The sequence below is a fragment of the Poromitra crassiceps genome (assembly GCF_964638095.1).
Source record: "Poromitra crassiceps genome assembly, chromosome: 9".
NCBI lineage: Eukaryota > Metazoa > Chordata > Actinopteri > Beryciformes > Melamphaidae > Poromitra > Poromitra crassiceps.
In genome coordinates, this window is record NC_139630.1 from 55,449,157 (window position 1) to 55,461,032 (window position 11,876).

The 11,876-nt window shown below is 42.8% G+C and overlaps 1 protein-coding gene across 2 annotated transcripts; it reads left to right on the top strand.

Moving 5' to 3' along the window:
* Positions 1-759: 759 nt before the first annotated feature.
* Positions 760-11,508, top strand: LOC310782448 (DNA repair protein RAD51 homolog A). 2 transcript variants are annotated; one of them, XM_083643119.1, is made up of 10 exons: positions 760-825; positions 2,174-2,260; positions 3,615-3,752; positions 4,242-4,359; positions 5,050-5,141; positions 6,236-6,330; positions 8,008-8,121; positions 8,225-8,354; positions 10,147-10,268; positions 10,407-11,508. In XM_083643119.1, exons 2-10 carry the CDS (start codon positions 2,177-2,179, stop codon positions 10,528-10,530), a joined length of 1,017 nt encoding a protein of 338 aa, XP_083499245.1. In that variant the 5' UTR covers positions 760-825; positions 2,174-2,176; the 3' UTR covers positions 10,531-11,508. The 2 variants fall into 2 exon arrangements, with proteins under 2 accessions (XP_083499245.1, XP_083499244.1); XM_083643118.1 differs by lacking the exon at positions 760-825 and adding an exon at positions 1,489-1,545.
* The last annotated feature ends 368 nt before the right edge of the window (positions 11,509-11,876 follow it).

Below are 11,876 nucleotides of genomic sequence, written 5' to 3' on the forward strand. Positions count from 1 at the left end.
CCATATATGGACTTCCTCCCTCCGACTTCCTCCCCCCCTGGCTGCGCTATCATAGCTGACTGTTACTGCACTATCCGTCAGATCCCTTTGCAAGGTACATGGACGTTACTCTGCAGAAACTACAGTAACAAAATCACGAATTGCTCTGTTTTTGGAGCTCTGCATGTCTGTGTTTGTCTAGTTAACGTTAGCTAACGGCTAACATTCGCTAGTTAGCCAACCAACCAGCAGCTAACATTAGCTAGCTAGCTAGCTTACCGGAAGCGATGTTTTTTTTGGATGATGGCGAAGGCATAACCCACCCCTTGCCCTCTCTGCCTCTGATTAGTGGCAGCGTTATAAACCATAGATATGACTATATTAAAAACATAAACACACTGGCGTCTTTCATGCAGGCTAGCAAGCGTAACTGCTGTATGTCTGTCTGACCCACTGAGTCTGACGGTCTGACCACAGACTGTAGAAAGAGATGTAATGCAGGATAGCCAAGTGAATGTGTTTGGATGGAAGTTTGACGCTAGGCCAATCAGAGGCAGAGAGGGGCGGGTTATGCCTTCGCATAGCCTTCGCCATCATCCGAAAAAAAATACTACTACAACCCACCTAGTCTGGGCACCTTTCATCCCGCTTTTTGTCATGGGGCGTAAACCACGGAACCAGAATGAACACCGGAAGGCAGTGCGCCAAAAAACGTCTTTGTTGCCGTTAGCTTGACGTCTCTTGCCTCGATTAATTGTCTGATGCAAAGCTTCTGTATTGGCTTAAAAGATGTGAGATTGTGAATCGGCAATGTTTCTAAAATAACTTCTTCAAAAACTTCGTTCGGTACGTCCATCTTTTGTTTTGTTGTTTGCCGTTCTGATACTTGTGTCAAATTGTCAAGTTACCGTAAAAGTTGACGAGCTAGAAACGCTGCCCATCCGGTCTAGGGCGGGCTCTAGGCCGGAACCAGGTAGGGTGACACAATCAATTGTGAGCGGAAGCCAGGCTCTTTCTCGCCGAGAAGAGCCTGGTGACGCGAGGCTAGAGTGTGATGTCATAGGGGTCTTCCCTAGTGTGTGTAACTTATATGTTTGGCAAGCTGCCACTTTGAACACATACCTGGTTGCTACAGTGTCCAATTTGTAAAGGCTATGCACTCCAGTCAACAGCATTTATCAATTTAGATACTGAGAAGAACGTTCTCAATGTTATTAAAACAGTTATTGTCATACAACATAACGTTTAAATGCTTAATTTATAGTTTTAATGTGCAAATTATCATTTTTCAATGGCGTCTGTCTGTGTGCTCTAGACCTGTGCAGAAAGGTTATTTTACTTTGAAAAACGGCCACTGAAAATGCTTATTGTTGCTCCTTCTCGCTAGCTTGACGCTGGTGCTGGTGATCGACGAATCAGAACGCTCCAGAAAGGCGGCGTCATTGCGTACAGCGTCATTACGTCAAAAGATTACGTTCCGCATGACGTTGCGCGCGGGAGGTTTGGTTGGTTGTTGGTTATTTCCTTCAACTTTGAGGGGAAAAAAGAAGGCAACAACAACAGCAAGTAGGTGAACCAGTATCAAACAAACAAAACATTGACTTTTCGTTGCTCATGGTTAGAATGTAACATTAACTCATACTAACAAAGATTGAACTGTGACACCGGCCGCCGGCCGCTTTGATCAAACAAAGTGGTCTGGGTTCACTAATCGTAGTCTCACAGCCAGCCGTAGCAAGCTACAAGCTCTGTGACAACTGTGCTAATGCTAAGCTAGTTATTTTTGACGTTAGCTAATTGTGAAAACAACGCTAATGCTAAGCTATTATTCTAACGTTAGCTAACGTTATTTAATTATTTTGGTAAGACTCAACCTACGGTAATTCAAATTCGCTGTTTAAACAAGTGAAATGAACCTACTAGCGTTAGCTTGTTTTTTTGTTTTTTACTGATGAGTCTCGCGTTGAGGCTAATATTTGACATGAACGCTAGCTTTGATAAACCCATTAAGCTGTACACACCCGTCATTTTGTAACTGTTTTCAGGTCTGAAAGTGTGCCAGTCTTGCTTAGCTACTTTTCTGAACGTACCCTGGCTTGTTTTGTTGAACTTAACAATTGTATGTCGCACAGAAGCTATAGCTTTCTTTCTTCCTATCTAATGCAATGACATATAATCTAATGTGTTTTTTTAGACCATGGCGATGAGAAGCGAGGCCAGGGTGGAGACAGAGGTGGAGGAGGAGGAAACCCTCGGCCCGCAGCTCCTGAGCAGACTGGAGGTAATGCTAGGTGTCCAGGATCAGGGAGCTCCTACTGGTGCTGTTGGGGTATGAGGGTGGTGTGGTGAGCAGGGTGGGAGGCCACCCTTCATTTCCTTATGGAACAACAAAAAATAACTAGCCTGGCTCCAGACCTTCTCCATCCATGATCAAAGATAATGTGCAGTCACTGGGCTGGGCCATAATTCAGTGTCCTTATAGTGGAATCATATTGTGATGATATATTGATTTTGGTACATCTGGCACACAATTCGGCTGTCTAAACTGATGATGACATGCACAATCATTTAAAAACTCTGAGGTATGGTAGGTAGGAATAATATTGAAAAGTGTGTGTGTGTGTATATATATATATATATATATATATATATATATATATATATACAGTGGGGAGAACAAGTATTTGATACACTGCCAATTTTGCAGGTTTTCCCACTTAGAAAGCATGTAGAGGTCTGTAATTTTTATCATATGTACACTTCAATTGTGAGAGACGGAATCTAAAACAAAAATCCAGAGCATTTTATTGCATGAAATAAGTATTTGATACATCAGAAAACGGAACTTAATATTTGGTAAAGAAACCTTTGTTTGCAATTACAGAGATCAGACGTTTCATGTAGTTCTTGACCAGGTTTGCACACACTGCAGCAGGGATTTTGGCCCCCTCTCATTGGTGCTACGAACTGTCACTCATTCAATTTCACCCCCCTAGACACGCCCACCAAACCCCAGCAGTGGCTGTGAAGTGGTACAGACTCATTTGCGCAGCGATTCAACATAATATTTGAGTCTGGGGAGAGACTAGCTCTAGCCAGGCTAGCCATCGTTAGCAATAACAGTTGATAACAATGCATTTTGTGGAACTTTGCGCATACAAACACTGCAACAACATGTCCACACAGATGGGAGTTAGACAGTGCTGTGTGAACAGCTGATTTAATGAGACACAAAAAAGACAAGTGCTACTGCTAATAAACAGTATTTACTACGATGTTAACTACTGTTGATGTGCGGAGCAGCCATCTTGGATTTTTGAGGTCAGGGCTGCTGAGGCTCCTCCAAGTTTGGGAGAGAAAATACGAGCACTGGTGACGTCACCTGCTCATGACCTTTGAACCATCACATTCCCATTTCCCAGTTTTAAAGGAACGGGCCACTAGTTACTGGGGTGTTGTGGTCACTCTGAGATCTAATATGTATTGGTTGTATTTGCAAACGCCATGGATGTGTGAATCCAGGAATGCCCCTCTCCCAGTGATTGATGTGATTTATACTCGTTCCACTGTCTCCCCACGCAGCAACTTAACTTAAATGAAGAATAACTGAACTTACCCACTCTGTCCCCACGCAGCAATGTGGCATCAGTGCCAGTGACATCAAGAAGCTGGAGGACGCCGGCTTCCACACCGTGGAGGCGGTGGCCTACGCCCCCAAGAAGGAGCTGCTCAACATCAAGGGGATCAGTGAGGCCAAAGCCGAGAAGGTTCTGGTAAGAGACTACAGTCAATATTTTGTCATCTTCTGACTTACAACATGTACCCTTTCTATTATTCCTGTTCCTATGTTCATTCATACAGGGACATTTTGGTATTTCATAGTGGTAGAAAGTTTTTATTTTTAACGCACATTATTTAAATTTTTGGTAATGCAGGATTGTGGGCTAGTAGGCGCACAGAATGCATGATAGTGAAATGAAACGCAATCAAAGTGTAACAGGTTCCAGTTAGAGGAGGGTGAGGTGGCTCTTAGGATGGAATATCACTTTACTCAAATACCCCAAAACACAAAAATAGATTATCTGAAAAACCTAATTAACTTCCTCAGCTTTGCAAGATTTCCGTCGTCAATCCAATGTAACTTTCAAGCCTATACATTGTATTTGCTATTTGGGTTCCTTGTTTTCTTGTATTTGCTCCTTATTTGAGAAATGTTTTTCTTTTTTACATTCTGTGCCTTCTGTGTGGGTTCGCCCCCTCAGGCTGAAGCTGCCAAACTGGTGCCCATGGGCTTCACCACCGCTACAGAGTTCCATCAGAGGAGAGCGGAGATCATCCAGATCTCCACAGGCTCCAAGGAGCTGGACAAGCTTCTGCAGGGTCTGTAGATCTCTTCTTCACACTGTTTGTCATGGTGTGGTTCACAATGTAGGAAATGACCACCAGTTTGCTCATTCTACCAGCCGACCAACCATTGTTCCAAGGTCTTTATTATTATATTATAGATATTTAATTGATTTGTTAATTGTTTTCAATGGCAAACAAAAATAACCGATCGTGATTACAGACACATTTCAGAGGGGGAAAACTATTCTGAATATCGAGCTGGCTGGGAAAATAGCATAGCAGCTGGTGAATTTGGGGATGTACTACCACAGTGAGCATTAGACCCATTTTCTTTTCTTTTTTTTAAGAATAGGCTAATGCAGGGGTTTTCAAAGTCTGAGACTGTGGGCCTCCCCTCATACAAACGATGACCGCACTATCGTACAGTTTGTAGACAAGCACAAAGTAGAAACAACGCAGGTGGAACTAAGGTTTTCACATGTTAAACAGGAGTACAATTGTGTTGTACAATGTGATTTTTTTTTAACCCACATGAGGTGAGAAGCAGGTATTTTCACATCTAATCTGGCCCCCATTCAAAAAAGTTTGGACACCCCTGGCATAACAGTTTCTAATCCGTCCACCTTTTTAAAAAAAATATTTATACCTTTTTATATATTTTACAGATGATTTGATGTCTTTGTATTTCTTCTGACACTTCAAATGCCGCTCTGTCTCCTCCAGGTGGGATTGAGACAGGCTCCATCACAGAGATGTTTGGAGAGTTTCGGACAGGGAAAACCCAGCTGTGCCACACCCTCGCTGTCACCTGCCAGGTACACTCAGCCGTCTACTAACTGGAGAGTGAGAGGATTCATTCAGCAACAAACCTTACTGGCTGCTAATATAAGCTGTGGAATGGATTGTGATCCACTTGTTGTAGTTATTAAGTCTTGATGCTTTCAGCTGTAATCACGATCCATACCACCACACCACGAAATCTATTAGGTTAAGTAATGTTTAGTAATCTTTAGTAATGAGTAATCTTCACCAGTAATCTTTCTGCCCCCTGTCGGCAGTAGGGCTGTGAATCTTCACTGGCCTCCCGATTCGATTCGATTACGATTCATCTGTCAACGATTCGATTCGATTCGATTAAACGATGCATCACGATGCATCGCGATGCATCTTAAATCGATGCATCACTTTTTCCGCAATACATGATTTATTTTTTCTCACTTTCTTTTTTCTCACTGTGTGGCTACTTTTAAAATAAAAGTGCATTTGGAATTGCATTGTATTATGATCCATAATTAAAATAAACAACTGCATGTACTTACATTCTATTTTATTTGATTATAAAAAAAAAAAAAAAAAAAAATTTTTTTTTTTTTTTTTTAATAATCGATTTTTGATATTTGTTAATCGATGCAGAATCGTGCACGTCCGCATCGCGATGCATCGTATAATCGATTATTTTTGACACCCCTAGTCGGCAGTGGCTGGTGGATTCTAGCTCTTATCAATAAAGTGGGTCTTTAGAAATGGAATAAAAATAATGAAATCTTTGAAATCAAATTGTGTGCTAAAGAAAAACCTTCCTAGCCACAGTCTGAATTTAGCAGCATTGGTGGAGAGGAGGCATTTTACTGTTGAGTGAAAATGGGGAAAAATAAGAAGAAATGTTTTCTATTTGATGAGAGCCACAGATACCGTATTATATATTTCCATTGAATGAAAAATCAATACTTTTTTTAAGCTGGCTTGTGCTGTCATCTGGTTATTAAGTACTGTCTTGTTGAAGAGGTTGCATAGTTGGCATATCAAATGTTGTAGCACTTGTATGTAAATGACTGGTACTTGTACTGGTCTGCGGGGGAAATGGCACCGTGTGCCTGTAGTGATTCCACATTCTTGTCACCACACACAGTTGCCCATCGACCAGGGTGGTGGAGAAGGTAAAGCCATGTACATCGACACAGAGGGAACCTTCAGACCTGAGAGACTTCTGGCTGTCGCCGAGAGGTTAGTCCACACATTTCCTGTTCAACACGATAAGCATCAGCCGTCACCAAGTTCAAGTATTCTTCACAGCTGTGGCTATTAAGTCAGTCATATTGACCAGCCGCTATCTGCATGCATCACACTGAACTGAACAATGAGCAACATCGTCAGACGCAGTCGAGATCAGCATTTAACACCATCCAGCCACACATTCTGGTCGAGAAATTAACCAGCTTTTTCGGTCTGGATAAGTGCCTCGTTGGTTGGATTCTAGACTTTCTAACGAATAGATCTCAGCAGGTGAGGGTCAATGGGATACTGTCCAGTATCTCTTATTGTCCTCTACCGGCTCGCCCCAAGGCTGTGTTTTATCTGCTTTCTTATATATTCTATACACCAACGACTGTCGCAGCCGTTTCGCCAACAGATTCATCGTCAAGTACGCTGACGATTCTGTCATCGTCAGTCTGCTTGACGATGATGATGTAGGACACGGCCAAGTCATTGACGACTTCGTTTCTTGGTGCGAAAATGCTTCCTTAGAACTCAACGTTTCCAAAACGAAAGAGGTTTGTATTGATTTTCGACGTTCCCCCCCTGTTCCCCAGAGCAGTTTTGTCAACGGTCAGCCTGTCGATATAGTGACAGACTACAAATATCTGGGTACGGTAATTGACAGCAAGCTGAAGTTTGATCTGAATACCGACATGCTGTGTAAGAAAGGTCAGCAGCGCCTTTACTGCCTTAGGAAGCTGGCCAAATTTCAGGTTGATAAAACTCTGATGAAAATGTTCTATAGTGCTTTTGTGGAGTCTGTCATATCATTTTCCATAATCTGCTGGTATGGTAATCTTTGTACTAAAGACAAGAACTCCCTGGGGAGAATAGTGAAGGTGGCTTCAAAAATAGCCGGAACCCAGTTCAGAAGCCTGGACCAGATCTGTAATAAACAGGTGCTGAAAAAAGCTGAGTCCATCCGATCAGATGATGCCCACCCTCTGAGGTTCGAATATGAGCTGCTTCCTTCCGGGCTCCGCCTTCGTGCCCCCATAGTTAAAAAGAACAGATACAGAAATTCCTTTGTGCCTGTCTCTATCAGAGCGTTGAACGCTGCTGGGGTACAAATGTAATGTCTCCCCATCTGCCGTTGCTGTTATTTTGTTATTTATTTATTTTATTCTTTTATTCTTTTATTCTTTTATCTTTATTTATTCTTAGGGGTACAGTACAGTACATCTGTATTATATACTTTGTCTGCCCTTTGGTCTGGACTGAGGTTTTTTCTCTTGTGCTTTAATACAATGATACATTGTAGCTCTTTCTTGTGATATAAATGTGCTGCTGTGAGCGAACTGCACTTTGCTACTATGCACTTTATATCTCTACTGTGCACTTTAGATCGTTGCTACTGTTGTCATTTGCACTTTAACTATTGTGTTGCACTTTAAACTGCTGCTCTAGACTGTTTTTACAATGTTTTTTTTGTCTTATTTGTTTTTATGTATGTACTTCGTACTACGCTTTCTGCAATCCAATTTGCCCTTTTGGGACACTTAATAAATCTTGAATCTTGAATCTTGAATCTTGAATCTTGATATTCAAATAAAGATGATTAAAGTTACATTTGTAATTGGAAAATGAGTAGAGACCCTGCATATTGAATTCTATAACATTTGACCTCCCTCTCTCTGTCTAAAGGTATGGGTTGGTAGGCAGTGATGTTCTGGACAACGTGGCCTACGCCCGAGCCTTCAACACCGACCACCAGACCCAGCTGCTGTACCAAGCCTCTGCCATGATGGCCGAGTCCAGGCGAGTCACAGACCCGACCGCACACACTTCCTTGTCTTACTAGTGGAGAGATCTGGTGATGGATCTGAAGCTCTGGTGTCTAACCACCTCTTCTTTCTCCCAGGTATGCTCTGTTGATAGTGGACAGTGCCACAGCGCTGTACAGAACAGACTACTCAGGCAGAGGAGAACTCGCGGCCAGACAAGGACATCTGGGCCGCTTCCTTAGGATGCTGCTGAGGCTGGCAGACGAGGTGGGTGACCAAACTGAGCTGGGTGCGTCAGTTGCCATTTGCAAGGTATTAATCGTGTTAACCGACAACAGTCGAAGCCTCCCGTGTACCCGGCGTCGTCACAATCCAGGTGTGCATGCATTCAAGACGTGTTGGCGATCCAGTCAAAACCTAAACCACGTCTGAGGTGACCAGACGCTCATTAAATCACAATAACTAATAAGAAGTATAAAATCACTGTTATCCAGTATGTAAATCTCACTACTATAATAACTTATAAGGCGTAGAGGTTCTGCGTGGCGCACCGTCGCTCCACAAGTAATCAACGTTGAGCGCGGCGTGTGCAGCATGTGCTACGAATGAGCATGTGACCTAGAAATGAGGGTGCAATATTTCTAGTCTGGATAAACTTTCATGTAGGTTTCCAACCAGGAAAAACACACAGATCAAACAGGCAGTAGGGAGCTCAGATAGTAACATGCTTGTTCAAATTGATTGTCCTGAATGGAGAACAAGTACACTATCATTGGGCCATATACCCTTGGAGATCTCTACAGGAGATGTGTTTGAATGCCAGATGTAAATTAGGGATGGGCATTTTAAGCAATTTAAATACTCGAGTACTCTCCTTCTATTATGAACGAGTACTCGAGTACTTGCGTGGAGGGGGGGCGGGGGGTCTGTGTGATTACTATGGTAATGACGGAGCAGGGGTAATCTGCTGTGTGTGGGGCTGTTCACACATAACGTTTGCATTTTTGCATGGAGAAAGCGCTACCTGGAGCATGTGAGGAGAGGGACTGACTGACTGTGATATTAGGTGAGGTGACGCTCAGCTAACGTCTAAAGCCTACCTCAGACAGCATCTCCGATGGTTGGATGGATGGCATTAGCGCTTCGGAGCGGACAATATTGTTGTGAAACAAGCGAAGGCTCAATTCCAATACATGTCCATTGTCCAGTATCATCAATTTTACTTACACTAACGTAAATCCACGGATTACAAGGTCCGGTGTTCTGCCAAAAAGTGAAAACTGACCACTGACCAGTGTGATTAACGTTACAGCTGCAGCTAAATAGTGATCACCATGAAACGATTGTCTCCCAAAAAGCGATTCTTTCTCCACATTTCTTGTGACTAACGTTATGGGAAACGACAGTGTAGTCAGTAAACTACTGCAAAGTTTTGAATGAGTTTTATCGGGCGTGCGCTATGAAGAAGCGTGCATCTGTCTCCTTCGGGAGCATATCTTCAGCCACCATTTTCGGGATAAGCTGGAAAACTTCCGGTTAAAACTTTCAAAATAATGTTACTTAAACAAAAGTAAATAGCTATTTATGCACGTTGGAGGAGAAAAGGGTATTTCAACGAACGAAGCAGCAAACCTTGTATCAAAATACTCGTGATGTTATATGGCGTGAAACTATGGCTGTAACGCATTACTCAAAGTAGATAAGGTTACAACTTGCGTTACAATAAGCCTTTTATTTTGAAATCAACAAAGCGGATGATGTACTTGTACATTGTGGCTGACTTGACGCCCGTGCAGTTCATGCTGGCAGATCCACATAACGATGCATGCGTAGATTTAGACCATTTTTAAAGGGGTGGGGAGTGGGGCGAGTACCCGGACAGCGCAAACGTTACTCGAGTACTGACGTTATGAACGAGCACTCGAGTACCCGAGTACTCGCGCCCATCCCTAATGTAAATGTAATCACATCCTCACAATACACATATGGCATGTATGTTAATGCCAGGTGTGGTGAGCAACTGATCTCAATACATCGATCTAATCCTGTGACACAACAGTTTGGCGTTGCCGTGGTGATCAGCAATCAGGTGGTGGCCCAGGTGGACGGGGCGGCCATGTTCTCCGCAGATCCCAAGAAACCAATCGGTGGCAACATTCTGGCCCACGCCTCCACCACACGGTGAGTGATGTAGTTTTTCTTGACTGGACACTCGCGCTCTCTTGCTGTTTCAGTGCCATCGCCCTCTTTACACCCACCTATGACTGAAAACAAGTCGCACATCACAATCAGGATTAAAAGTACAGCTTCTCATTCCAGTCTGTACCTGAGGAAGGGCCGGGGAGAGACAAGAATCTGCAAAATCTACGACTCGCCCTGCCTGCCCGAGGCCGAAGCCATGTTCGCCATCAACGCTGACGGAGTGGGCGACGCCAAGGACTGAGCAAGGGAGCATGATGGGAAGCAGCGGGGTGTCGTGCCCTGTGACCGGTGTCATTTGGACTAGAGTATCTCATGTGCCATTCCCCCCCCCCCCCACCCACAGAGCTGCCTTCATAGAAAACCTTGGAGAAACGCTTGATGAAGGCCGTGGCATTTGCGTTGTGTATGATTTTGGGTGGGCTTGATTCTGAGTAAAGCAGAGTTGACGATGCAGATGATAAAGAGCGTCGTAGGCCGAGGCTTTTGTAGCTCAGTGATGCAGCAGCAAGGAAGGATTTTCTTCGATTTTTTTTTTTACAACCAGGGCAGTTTCACCTATCGAGGGGTTGAACGAAAATATTTGGTAACACTATTTGGATAATCTGCCTACAGAGAGAGTACCGACTATTTGTAACAGTTTAACAGCTTGACATTCAACGGTTTGGGTTTGTCTGTAGATGTAACGGCTTGAACAGATCCTGTTTTGATTCCCGTTCCACACACCTGCACATCAGGGTAGGAAATTACGGGGGGGCTCGGGGCAAATTGCCCGTAAAAAAATCTAAAATTGCCCTTCGAATTGGGATGATCGGGGCTTTTAAATGCCCCCTTAAAATAAAGTTAACTTTGTCTATATTGATACAGACATTACTCTGTATTTGCAAAGCGTGTCCAGATTTTGTTCTGCACTGTACCTACACAACCCCCGCCCCCTTCTTCTACTAGCATTATTTACCTAAAGTGTTACCAAATATATTGTAGTAACTTTTAATATAATTTCTCATGCCTGGTTTTGTCACTTGTTTATTCTAACCTTGCAAGGCAGCTGGATTCGCACATGCCACAAATCTGTTTTGTGAAAACAACATCCATATGGCAGTGTCAGGTCATGTTTATTGTAAGAATTGAAAACTGGGTTGTAGGTATTATTTGTAAGTGGAAAATTGATGGAAAGTAATATTTATGTTTTGTTTGTCCTTTTCAGAACTGTTTTCTGTATATACGCTTTATAGCAATAATAAATTTGTTTTATCATTAGGATAATTTGTCTCCTTTGGGAAATCCTGCCCGAGACATCGTTCGCATATTGATGTGAATGATCAGTGATTTATTTATAAATGTTTTATGAGGTGTTGCGAGAACATACATTTAATACCAAATGGAATTGGACAAAACAAAATATACAAGGAATTCATAAATGTATAGAAAAAGATTTTATTGAATACTATCCATGTGTGCATATTAGTTAATTTTTATTCCTCGTGGGATCAGTATATTTAGGAACCTATAGATGTCTTCAAACATTTAAAAGGACATCCACTGAAACTAAGGCTGTATAAGGGAAACCCACTGAAATCTCAAAGCAGG

What these genes read in the sequence shown, in the direction of transcription:
- LOC310782448 (XM_083643119.1), top strand. Translation starts at nt 2,177, where the DNA reads ATGGCGATGAGAAGCGAGGCCAGGGTGGAGACAGAGGTGGAGGAGGAG. An exon ending in GCCATGATGGCCGAGTCCAG is followed by an intron (nt 8,122 to 8,224) that starts GCGAGTCACAGA and finishes TCTTTCTCCCAG; the next exon opens with GTATGCTCTGTTGATAGTGG. An exon ending in GCCCACGCCTCCACCACACG is followed by an intron (nt 10,269 to 10,406) that starts GTGAGTGATGTA and finishes TTCTCATTCCAG; the next exon opens with TCTGTACCTGAGGAAGGGCC.